The sequence below is a fragment of the Taudactylus pleione genome, unplaced genomic scaffold (assembly GCF_031769625.1).
Source record: "Taudactylus pleione unplaced genomic scaffold, aTauple2 ptg000235l, whole genome shotgun sequence".
Lineage (NCBI taxonomy): Eukaryota > Metazoa > Chordata > Amphibia > Anura > Myobatrachidae > Taudactylus > Taudactylus pleione.
In genome coordinates, this window is record NW_028284637.1 from 2,372,137 (window position 1) to 2,385,404 (window position 13,268).

The 13,268-nt window shown below is 39.9% G+C and overlaps 1 protein-coding gene across 1 annotated transcript in view; it reads right to left on the reverse strand.

Annotated features, from left to right (window-relative positions):
* Positions 1-1,903: 1,903 nt before the first annotated feature.
* The window catches only part of TASP1 (taspase 1), a 191,395-nt gene continuing 180,030 nt past the window's right edge, over positions 1,904-13,268 (reverse strand). The window contains exon 15 of the mRNA XM_088479452.1: positions 1,904-3,003. Coding sequence (XP_088335578.1) covers positions 2,911-3,003 — 93 coding nt within the window. The 3' untranslated portion in view covers positions 1,904-2,910. The remainder of the gene's footprint in view (positions 3,004-13,268) is intronic.

Consider the following 13,268-nt stretch of genomic DNA (forward strand, 5'->3'; position numbering starts at 1 on the left):
GTGCCACTTTCTTTTTCGGGAATATTGCCGTAAATAAAAATTAATTAAAAGAAGCTATAGTTAACTATACAATATTAAAAAAAATGAACAATAGATTATTTTAAGCAATCAACATTTACTGTAATAATGGTATGTCAGCGTTCTTCTTTCTTACACCAGAATTAATATTGCCGTCAGCTGTGCGGGTGATGGTCTGCAGAAAATGCAGTGGTGAAACACCTGTTATAAACTTCAAAGAGCTACTCTCATGGCCAGGCCAGCGCTTTCTGCACAGCATGATAAATTGTGAGAGTTCCCTTTGAAGTTTGAAGCAGACAGAGCATTGTATTGTCAAAGGCAACTAGGAGTCCGTGCAGAATTCAAGGAGCTGACAGCAAACATTGTGAAGAAGAAATCTAACCTGTCATCTGAACGTTTTACATATTTGTTAAATAAGAAGAAAATAAAACCATTAATATAGTGTGAAACTATTGCTGTAAAGCTATAGTAGCTTTGTAAATAGCGACAGGTTGCATTCTAGACTCAGACGTCAGTAGGGGTCACCAGCCCCTTGTCCCCTTGTTATAAGACAAATCCCTTACTTCTACTGGATCTAAGATGAGGATAAACTTGGCGCGCGGTCATATTTAAAATTATATATTTACACTGAAATACTGTAATGTAGGATAGCCTACATAACAAACTAAAATTCACAGAGAAGGGCTCCCACCAATATGGATGTCAGGTTTGTGTTGATAATAGGGATAGACATCTCCTACATTTGACCTGATAAACTCTGGTAGAGACTACACACTTTGGCCCAAATTCAATTAGCCGTAGGTTAATGCAGATTTAGTTAGCAGCTTCTAAGTTGGTGAAAAGTAGGGAAAAATGTATATCTTAAAAGATAAAAATGTCAGGACACAGTGAAAAAAACCTCTGATACACCCTTCCCAATGAATAATCATGCACTTGGTGGTATTTAATTTGGTTAATAACAACATGCCATTTATTATATTGTACATATATTTTTGGGATGTTTTATAAATGGAAAATTAGTTTTTGAACTTTCTCTGACCAAACGCGTTTCGTCACAAGTGGACTTCAAGTGGAGTCCACTTGCGATGAAACACGTTTGGGCAGAGCTAATGGAGAAGTGGACGTGATGGTGTCAGTGTCCAGAACGAGGCTTGGAACGCAATAGGACGCCTGGGGCTCCGGTGGCTGCTGTGGACCGGGTTCTGTGTTCCCAAGCACTTGTTTTGGCATTCATTTCAAGTTTTTTTACTCCTTAAATAAAACTTTAGAATTTTAATGTACTACACTATGGTGCGCCTCCGTGTCTTCTTTTTTGAAAAACCAGATTCGGCCTTTGAGGAAAGGTGATGAAGAGGAGCAGCACTGGATTGCTGAATGTTTCTGGGCAGAATAGTTTTAACATACTGGACTGGTGCGCAAAAATAGGAATTAATATGTTTTTTATTCACTACAGGTTGTTCACAAACTTTGTTTAAGGTACAAAATTATTACAAATATTGTATAAAATTACCTTCAGGCTGTGTGTATAAGGTACATATGAAAAATTTATTTCATGTATGTACACAAACTTTCTTTGAGCCACAAAATTATTGAAAATATTGTATAGAATTACCTGCAGGCTGTGTGTATAAGGTGTATATAACACGTAAGTGTATTCTGTGTTTAGATTTGGGTCCCATTCCCAAGATCTCACATTATGGTATGGAAATATTCCAAAATATGGAATATTCCGATATCCAAAATACTCCTGGTCCCAAGCATTTTGGATATGGAAGATGGGAGAGGGAGAGATGTATACAGTATATATACAATTACAGATTAAAAAAAACCTCTTGATTATTTACATTTGCTGTACACCTGGAAAAATCTTGCAAACACAATACAATGTATATTAATAGCTGACTTTATTTGCAGTCTTATAAAATAGATTTAAACAAACAGAGCGGTTATATTCCATTTACAGTACATAGACTTTAAGTTTTACATACTTTTTAAATTTTTTACTACAGTACTTTGTGTTTCCTTTTTTGGCAGAAAACGTCAATGGACAAGAGTTGAACTATTGACCAGCAGTACTAGCAAATATTTGTCATATAAGATTGTGGATTTTCTTGTAATCCCATCTAAAATATACTGTAAATTTAAATATACTTGATATAAGGTTCCATTAAGCTTCTGATTTTTTTTTTTTTTACTTAAAACTATTGTGTATATTTCCTTATTTTTATTTCCTAATCAAATATATGTGCATACAATAAATATGTTTTCCATGACTCCCAAGTCAATTGATTTTTAGGTTGGCACTCCCCTTAATTGCAGGGGAATAAAGTATTCAAAGATACCAATAATGCAAAAGAACAGGCACTGCCCATTATAAATTAAATGGAGATTGGGTAAAAGAAATGAAATTCACCTTAAAAAAAATATCTTGCAATAGATTAAATGTTTCTTGTGCACAAATATCTACACAACAGCAATAGGTATGAAAGGAGGTCAACGAAAACACACTATTACTCAAAAAACAATTCTGGAATTTAAAGGGAAAATATAATTAGGTATATAGCATCCAAAATGTAAAACAGGCACTATTACTTTAGAAGCAAAAATAACAAATTATTCAGGGAAAAGGAGATGTACAGTTCACACTAAGTCCAATTACTACATATAGATTTATGTCTAATGTAAGTGTATTATTATAATGACGCCATCACAGTGGCACAATAGAAGACTACAGGTTACACAGCTGCATGCTGTTCAGCTTATACAGTGTTTATTGTGCAATGACAAGAGACTGTGGACAAGGGAGTTTCAGACGGTTGTTGAACACAGCAAAACATTTCCATGAGTGAGTTATCTGTGTGGAAGAAGCTGGAAAAAGCAGAAGAGTCTTGTTCAACTGAGGGAACTCTCCAGCCTGCACACACCACCTTCAATGGCTACAGACTGTCCGGCCACTGCACCAGGAGGAAGCCTAGAAATGTGTGTCTAAAAGAAGCAAAGGAAGAAACTAGTGTCATTAGTCATACAATAATACAAACTAGTCACTAGAGCAAAGAGAGACTTTCGTATTCTGCAGTGAAAGGAGAGTTTAATTCTTAGGGGTCTATTTACTAAGCAGTGATAAGAGACAGGGTGAAAAGTGATAAGAAAGTGATAAGGTGCCAGCCAATCAGCTCCCAACTGTCATCTCACAGGCTGTGTTTGAAAAATGACAGTTGGGAGCTGATTGGCTGGCATCTTGTCACTTTTCACTCTGTCTCCTATCACTGCTTAGTAAATAGAATCCCTTATTGTAATAACGGTACAGTTAATTTATCCTTGCCGGATAGTAGGTGGCGATGACTAACATCCAGTATAGGTTATCGTCCGTAAAATCTGATTTAAATAAGACGAAGCGTGAAAGTACCTTTTCTGGTGAAAACTGCTTTATGAATTAAACCCCAGTGTTCTCCCCAGGCTGTTTTTTGCGGGTGCACCACACAGCAAGAAACGCCTACCACCCGGCACTTTGGGAGCCTGCAAGTGGGGACAGTATCCGGGAGCTGTATCAAAAGGACCATATCCTACAGACTTTGTAGCTTTTTCATAATCAGACGACTGGGCCTCTAATAAGAAGAGGAGAATTAATATATAAAATGTTATTTCAAGTTTAAATGATTATAAAGTCAGGGTTTAAAACATTTAATTATTGCTATTATTAAGGCCCCCACCCGGCTACTTCTTGATGCCACCAGGCTGGAAAAGTTTTCTGGGGAGAACACTGAACCCCTTAGCAAAGTAAATCTGATTATATTGTGTATGCTTAAAACTGAAGTTTGTGGAACCACCCCAATAATACTCGTTACCAACAACATAATGGCTTCACTCAAGCTGGGTATACACTTAGCAATGTTTACCCAGCCAGACATAGCCGGCAAAGGGACCCAGCGGGGGAGCCGGCATCGGCAAGTGCATACACACTTGCCAATGCGGGCAGCGCCAGAGCAACGGCGGGGGCCATGCTGCATTTGGCAGCATGGCCCTCGCTAACGACATCAGGATGTCGCTGACGTGCGCAAATATCTACACATCGTCAGCGACATAGCGGGTGCACACTAGACAATGTGCCCAATATGACGTTTCAAACCGTCGGATCTGACGACATATTGTCTAGTGTGTACCCAGCATCACTGAACTTCCATATCACATAAAAAAGCGGATAAAAAAAGAAACAGTGTTCAATTGCCTTCTAGTATCTTGAACGGAGCTTGCAACATATTTATAAATAATGCAACGCTTTTGATCTCTACAAAAGGTGCACTAGTAACATCAACAAAGACTTGGGGCCCGATTCTGAGCAGCACGTAGCGCAAAGGCAATGCCGGACAGCCGATACGAACGATATGCGAATGAAAAGCTAATGTGACTATATACACACATACGGCCATATGCATGTGTCATCGCACCTCTCTAGTCTTCCGTTCCAGAGAGCAGCTGTCATCATTATCATCAGCAATACACCTACCCCAGGCTAGGCGCAGGAAATGGCTTTTGCGTTCACAAGGCGTAGGCAAGCCTTATGTCACTCTGAATAAATGCCCATTTCACACCACGACCCGCGGAACGGTTCTCTGGTGCGTGTTCACATTATTGCCACCCAGTTTCCACACAGAAGTTCCCATTTAGTGGGCGCAGAGAGGTAAGCTGAGACGCGTACAACTGAATCACACGTACGTTCATAAAGATTGAAATAGCGCCTGGGACACATGCACAGTATGAATAAGACCACCAGATGCGCCCGCATTTGGTCTTGCGTGCAATGCAGAATCAAGTCCTTGTATAGTAGGTACAGAATTCCTTTACTCAGGAAATAAGAATCTTACAGCACAGGCTGCTCTATTTCTATAAAGGGGTGCAAGGTTTTTAACCCCCCCCCCCCAAGAAATCAATGAATAAAGCAAATCCATTTCTGCTGTACCACTTTTAATAAATAACCCCTATTGGGTTTTAAATCAAAGCAAGCATTCACGGGTTCACCCTGGAGATTGCTACTGGCAACTACAGTTCAAAAGACACAGTTATAGGAGTGCGATTAAAAAATTTCAAGGAAGGTCAAAAACGTTTCTTTAGAAGTGGACAGAGAGGAGCAGCTGTTTCTGTCATCAGACTGGAGATTACAGGAATACACCAGGAATATGATAACTGTGTAGGCCAGATGTCAGCAGATGCAACTGTGAAATCGACAAGCTTTCTGAGCGTAGGGATTGAAACTCCAGTGGAAATATATGAGACATCTCTCTCTCTCTGTCACACAAAGACTGAAACATCTTAGCAGGGCAACATCTTAAGGTTAAGCAGGACGCTGCCTCATAAATCAGTAATGTCATTGCTACTGATGAATAGGCCACATTCTTATGCATGAGACCTTGTGCCTCATTAATGTCACAGTCTGCTAGGGAATCTATAGGCTGCATTCTCTTTCCTCGCTGTGTGTATGTAGGCGGTGGTTACAATTTAATGACCAGATCACAAAAGAAAAAAAAAAAGAAAACTTTTTTTTTTCTTTTCAAGATAGCCGAGTGACATTTTGCTTAAGGGTTTGGTACAAAAGATCAATAATGTTAAAGGTCAAGGGGTCGAAACCAGATGGTCGACATACAATAGCTCGACAGGTACGAAAGGTTCACTGACAAAAGATCGACTGGACAAAATGTCAACAAAAAAATGGTCAACTTTTTTTTGTGTGTATTTTAACTCTAATCCTAACCCTCCACCTGGTGCCCAAGCCTAACCCTCCCCTCCGGCAGCCTAAAGCCTCTCTCAAGTGCCTAACCCTATTGAAAAAACATAGAAAACGTGCCTTGACTATTTTTGTATCGACTATTTGAACCTGTCGACCTCCTGCACTTTTTGTACAGATTGACCTACTGCATGTTGACCCACTGACTGCTGACCTTTAAATTGTCGATCTTCTATCCATATACCCTTGCTTACATACTGTTCCATTATCGGGACTGTAGGGAGTGCCATCCTCTGCATTTGTTCTGCCTCTTATGTGTACATGTGGTCGAAATGTGTTCATCTCTGCAATGTCTATATGTGTGTGCCGCCATTTTTAGATCACTCGCAGCACAAATTCACACAAGATACGCTCCGCAAATGGGCGCTCCATCGAACTGTGCATCAGCCCCAATTTGCCCAGTGCACTGGACAGCTTTCATAGACAGCATCAAGAAAATGTTCACACTGAGAATGGGAGATTATGGCAATCCTTACATTTCTGCACTGTATGCAATGTACTTTAGAGTCATTCGAACAAAGAAGGTCTAATTCAAATCTGTGTTTTTACCCATCAGGGTATAATCAACAAACATCTAGTGCTCATGTGGCATCAAAGTGGTCTTAAGGCAGCAATAGAAACCAGTGCACATTGTTTTAGAAGATACTTTTTCACGTGCTCAAAATTATTACAGTACTGTTCAGCTTTAGGCCACAGATGAAAAATGTGGTTGTTAAGGATTTCCAAAGAAACCACACACGCCAAAGACACGGCTACGCTGTGACAGGGAACAAGGCTGCATTATTACAAGTCTGCATCACTAAGTGCTCTGTAGATGGGATTACTGGCTTTAATTGCATGTGGTATACCTCCATCCTCTTTACGTTTTATGAAAATGTATAAAATAATTATAAGGGTTGCAATTTAGATTAAAAAAAAAAAAAAAAGCTTAATATGTAAGATTACAGTTCTATAATACTTGTTTTGGTGTACTGCCAATCCCAAAAACGTATAATCAGAAATTGCACCACTGGGCCTCTCTGCCGTGATTCTCCACATCTGCATCTGTACTGTAATGTCATCCAATAACGGCAAACACAGATAACATTAAATATTAAGTAATCTAACTATATTTCAGCAATTATAATCAGCAATATAAATCAGTAATGTGTCCAGCACACTATCTGTTGACTTTTGTTATCTTTCCAAAGCAGCTATTTATTTAGCAGATCACCAACATACTCCGTAGCGCTCTATTATTTGGAACAGGGATAATAAAACAAGAGTGGGGATCAACAGACAGGCAACGCGTTTCGCAAGTTTACAATCAATAGGGAATTAAGCGTTTCACATATGAAGTTAAGTGACGCATAATGCAATATCAGAGAAGCCAAATAAAAAAATGGAACAGTGCTTATAGGGGTTATTTGATCTATTCTGGAGTTAGAGGTTTTTAATATAAAGGAAAGAGAAGTGTAAGGAGTTGGGTAAACATTCACAATATTGACATGAGACAGTCAACAATGCCGTAATGTTCACATTGGGATGTAGCTACGATCCTGGCACTAGGGTTGCTGAAGCTCAGAATACCGGCGCTGGAATCCCGACAGCATTCGGAATCCCAGTACCAGAATCCCAACCGCTGGCATTCCAATGGTAAGTATTAGGGTTAGGCACAAGGGGGAGGGTTAGGCTGCGAGGACAGGGGGGGAGGGTTACGGTGCGGGGACAGGGGGAGTTAGGGTTAGGCTGCAGGGGAGTGGAGTTAGGGTCAGGCTGCATGGAAAGGGGGGTCTGGCTGTGTGAAAGGTGGGTTAGGAGGACGGTTTAAGTATACTTACCCTCAGGCGTCGGGATTCTGACCACTAGCATCCAATACCCAACCCATTCACATTGACCATGTCGACACTGATGAAATGTTGACAATATGTTTCGGGTGTCCAGCAGTGACTAACCTTGTTTGGCGGGTCCAGTGGTGTCTTACGGATATGGCGGTCAGCTGGCGGTGAATTCTGGCCGATCCTGCAGAGGTTCTGCAGCCTTACTCTAACCCTCCCCTCCAGCCACCTAACCCTAGCTATCGGCATTCTGAGAATGTCGGCAAGTCACACATCAACATTGTGAACATGTTGACAGCCTGCAGATGTCAACATGTTCCATGTCAAAATCATAACTATTGACATTGTGAATTTTCGGGATAATAACTGCATCCCAAATGTACAGATGTGTCCACATACATCTAGACTCCTTGCGCATTAAAAAGCCCTTCTAGTCGCGCCATACCGTGTCGTGACTCAGAAGTGCAGATCGACTGCATCTGCATGCGAAATGTTACACTGTCACAACCAAAATATAGGCATGCAGCATATTATTTTATTCAGCAGAAGCTGCTTGTACGTTCTATTAACATTTTGCGAATAAGACGCATTTTAAAGGAAACACTTACACGAAAAGAAGCTCTGTGCTGCAGAGTGGCACAACGCTCAAGCGTTATATGTAGCGCACGGAGGATAGATGTATGAGGACACATCTGTAAGTGCGTGTAAACTGCATAGCGGGGTGCTAAAATAAACTAGTTAAGGAGATGTTTCAGGAATTTGGTAAGCCCAGAGGTTCCCAAATGTGGTGCTCAAGGCACCCCAACAGTTCAGGTTTTTGAGATTTCCATGGTTGAGCACAGGTGGGTAAATCAAATAAAAAAAATAAACTGTTGAGGTGCCTTGAGAACCCCATAATGTTAGGGACGCTGGTATAGAGGAGCCTTGACGTTGGCCCAGCGCTTATTCATATATTTGCAAATGTATGTAACCAATACCTCTGAATTTCTATTATTATGTAGGATTCAAGTATTTTTGTTGATTTTGCTGCAGTGTGCTGGAGGGAAAATCCCTTTTTTTTTCTGTAGTTAGATGTAAGTTTTGCAAATGTATATTTGGGACAGTGGGAGAATACATATATATTAAATGATAATACTTTTAGGGGAAATATAAAATTTAAACAACATATTAAGATCACCCAGAGTTATACAATTACAAGCCTTTTTCCTTGCTTGTTACAATATGCGACTAAAACGCGTTAACCCATAGATTCCGGGTATAAGTACCTGGAATCATGCGTTACAGCGATCGCGGTGGTTGCAATAAGGGCAGAAAGCACAACTTAACGCAGATTTCTGTTCGAGCTTCAGGAGGAGGTGAATAGAAAGCTGCCCGCAATGGAATAGCCCCAGGCACTGCATCATGGCTACATACGTGGAAAACATTAAAAAAGTTGATAACCGCTATCTACATTTCGATAATTGTCATGAAAAAGGAGTATTCACACTTTACCCAGTTTACTAGGATTAGAAAAAATGCTCCAATACAATTAAAAGTTTGCAAAAAGTAACTGCTCAAATTTAAATCGAAATACACAGATAAACTGATTAATGAAAATGAGATGTAAAATAAAAGCTTGGAATGTGGATCACTGAAAAAAAAAATTGTATACATAAACCCCCCAAAAATATTAATAATGAGAATTAACTTTATAACTTTATGAGCCCTTAACTAAAACATATACTGTAATAGTCGTAAAAAAAAAAACAAAAAAAAAACAAAAAAAGTTTTGAATAAGCATTGGGAGGTTCTTAAGGTTTTTTTTTTTTTTTTTTAGAAAAAAGAGGAACACAGTAGTCACCCAGTAATTTGACTATTTGTAAAAAAAAATTAAATGTTCCCTGTATACACTGTCAAATATGTTAGTACTGTAAAAGAAAAACAGGCTTCAAATCTTTTTAATTATGACAATTCTAAACAAACTGTCAGTCTATATTCGTAATACATGTTATTGAATTTAAAATGTACAAAAAAGCATGTAGGGAAAAACAAAAGCTTCAAATATTAGAGCACACTAGGAATATCAAACAGAAAATCTAAAAACAGTGGGCCTGATTCAGACCTGGTCGCTTAGCTGCGCTCGCGTGCTGCCAAAAGCTGCCGGGTATGCAAATCCCACGATCGCACTGTCTGGCTTAAGGATGCCCTCTATATCTTAGAGGGCGACGGCAGTGAGTGTACACAAGAGTATAAAGCCGGCCACCTTTCTCTCGTAGCACACGTCATCTCCAAGAAGTGTGTGATTAATCGGTAACATCGAGACCCATCAGAGTTGCACGCAGCACTTGAGGTAGTCCCTACCCCACCGCAAGCACTGCGATCAGTTCAGGCAAAAAAACAACCAAGTGACGTGTTCACTGATGCTACTTTGCTAATTATACACACCCATTAAACTCTGTTTTGACGCTCAGACACGCCTGCGTTCGCACATCCACTCCTCTGTTCACAAGCACCTTCCTCTGTCACCACCCTCAAACGGCGCTGTCACCCAAAGTAGCGTCCAGTCTGTGTACTATGAGCGCACGATTCCCAGCCGCAGTGACTGGTTCACGCAAGCGTACTGTGATGCATGCGCAGATGTGTGATAATTGCCCCTAGCGAACGAGTGCAGCTTAGCGACCGGGTCTGAATCAGGCCCAGTGTCCCAAGACACATTGCAAAATGTTAGAATTCTTCAATTAAAGTGATATAACCCATGATATTAGATGAGAGCAAAGGTGATAGACTAGGAAACTGGCCAGTAGAGAAACTTTTTGGATATATACTATAAATATGTGCATTTTATTTGGACTCCAAAAAAAATTGGACAATTACTGTACAGACATCAATGTTTTATTCATTGTCTGATTATGTTCTAATCCTTTATTAAGGAAAACCACTTTGTATGTACTATACTAAACTCTCCCTCTTTCTTCCATTTCAGATACCTGTGCCCCATGAAGAGGAGCTATTTAAGGAGAGCAGCAAATGTAAAATTTGGACTGATGCAGTTAATGGATGACTAAAGCAAACTTCTTGGATCAGACAAGTAGAAAAGCTATTTAATTTGCACAAGAGAGGATCTTTCATTTTCTATTTTTAAAAATATTTAGGGTTCAGTTCAGATCCAACTAAATGTACAAGTTGCGTCGCCCATAAGGGTTTCTTTTTGCCAAGTATTTGTAATTCTACATGGACAGAAGAGGAAACATCCCATTGGAATAAGTGTTTAGTAAAATGGGTAAACAAGGACTGTGTGGGGGAGTGATCATTGATGAAAAAAAAATGTTCTACGGTGTACGACTCCTGTCTATTATTTAAATTTTTTTCCAGATGAACTGTAGGTGCCAGCAAGCCCATGATGCCCGAACACGCTAGCACTTGTGGGCCACTACTTCACCTATAAAAACAATATTAATTCTAATATTAACCATTACCCCAGTTCCCACCAAAACCACCAGGGGTCCCTAGTGCTACTGGCACTAAGGATGGTTGGACCCAAGAGAGGGGCTCTCATGGCTGTTTTTTTTTGTCTTCACTCTCTTGGGGAATCCAGCCCTGGTGCTAACTGGTCTAGAACTAGTGGAATGATGGTGCCGGGACCCCCACACAACTGTCTATGGTTAAACTAGCCCTAGCTGGACAAGCCTAGTGCTGGTAATGGAAAAATTGCCAGGGCCCCACTTTTAATTTGTCCCCAGTTTTCCAGTACCAGCCTATGCACAAGTGCTGGTTAACCACAGAGGTGGGGGAACCCTATGCATATTCTTTTTTCTTTTAATTATTTATAAGAAAATTTAAACAGATGGAGCACGCCCAGCACATTGAGTCTGCTGCATTACCAGCTACCTAGCTGCCTTCTGGACCGTCTATTAGTAGCCGGTTATTCTGGTGCAATTTCTGCTAGTTTACAACTCGCAGGCTATTGCATCGGGCAACTTGTATGTATCAAATTACAAACATCCGGAGGACATGTGTGTCGCGCTAAAAATGGTGCTGTCAAGATTCTGGCAAGTTACGCTGTACTCACATTCTATTATAGCCATGTCCAAAAGTTTTGAGAATGACACAAGTATTGGTTTTCACAAAGTTTGCTGCTTCAGCGTTTTTAGACCTTTTTGTCAGATGTTACTATGGTATACTGAAGTAAAATTACAAGCATTTCATAAGTGTCAAAGGCTTTTATTGACAATTACATTAGGTATTTGCAGTGTTGACCCTTCAAACCTCTGCAATTCGCCCTGGCATGCTGTCAATCAAATTGTGGGCCACATACTGACTGATGGCCGCCCATTCTTGCCTAATCAATGCTTGGAGTTTGTCAGAATTTGTGGGTTTTTGATTTGTCCACCCGCCTCTTGAGGATTGACCACAAGTTCTCAATGGGATTAAGGTCTGGGGAGTTTCCTGGCCATGGACCCAAAATGTCATTGTTTTGTTCACCAAACCACTTAGTTATCATTTTTGCCTTATGCCAAGGTGCTCCATCATGCCGGAAAAGGCATTGTTCGACACCAAACAGTTCTTGGATGGTTGGGAGAAGTTGCTCTTGGAGGATGTTTTGGTGCCATCCTCTATTCATGGCTGTGTTCTTAGGCAAAATTGTGAGTGAGCCCACTCCCTTAGCTGAGAAGCACACATGAATGGTCTCAGGATGCTTTACTTTTAGTAACATCTGACAAAAAGGTCGAAAAACACTGAAGCAGCAAACTTTGTGAAAACCAATACTTGTGTCATTCTCAAAACTTTTGGCCATGGCTGTACATACAGTGACTACAATCTCCCCAAAACTTGCCTGAAAATCGGACCCTATTACATTCCCCCCCATATATAGTTGATCTGTGACTGATATGGAATAGTGAAATAAATTAATTAGATGCATTTATATTTTTTTGAAAGCAATTTAAAATGTATTTATAAAATCAGATACACCTAGATTTTCCTTCATCATACTGACATTATTACTACTGGTAAAGTTATAAAAAAAAGTACTTTGTACAATTGATGCAAACTGTTATCTTTTGTCTACTGGTTTTAATCTTTCCAGTAGCAAGAGTAAAATATCAGATAGTATATCTTGTAATGTATATACCTAGTAGGATAACCAAATGCAGAGAAGTCAGGAGAACAATTGAAATCGGTCTGTATAACCTTTGCACAGTGTTACTCGAATTTCAGCATTTACATAAATTATTATTATCTATTGGAAAGCCACACATTCAAGAATTGCAAAACTATTTTTGTGATCTATATGGTAAAATGTGCAGTGTCGGACTGAGCTAAGAAAAGCCCACAGGGGGAATACAATGGTAGGGCCCACCTGAAGGGTGGCAGCACAAAGCGGAAGAGTAGAAGCCAGCCACCAAAAGGAAAGAAGAATAAAAGGGGCCTGGGTACAATTTTAAAAAATGTGGGCCACCTCTTTGGCCCCCTACCATTCACTTTGAAATAAATGGGCCACCACTGCCATTACACACAGGAGGTTAAAATATTCCATCACAAATACAACAAACCTAAATGCATAAAATAACATTAAAAAGAAAAAAAATAGACAGGAGGGAGGAGAGATGGGGATGAGAAAGAGTGAGATTGGCAAAAGAGAGAAAAATGAGGACAAGAGAGAGCGATGAGGATTA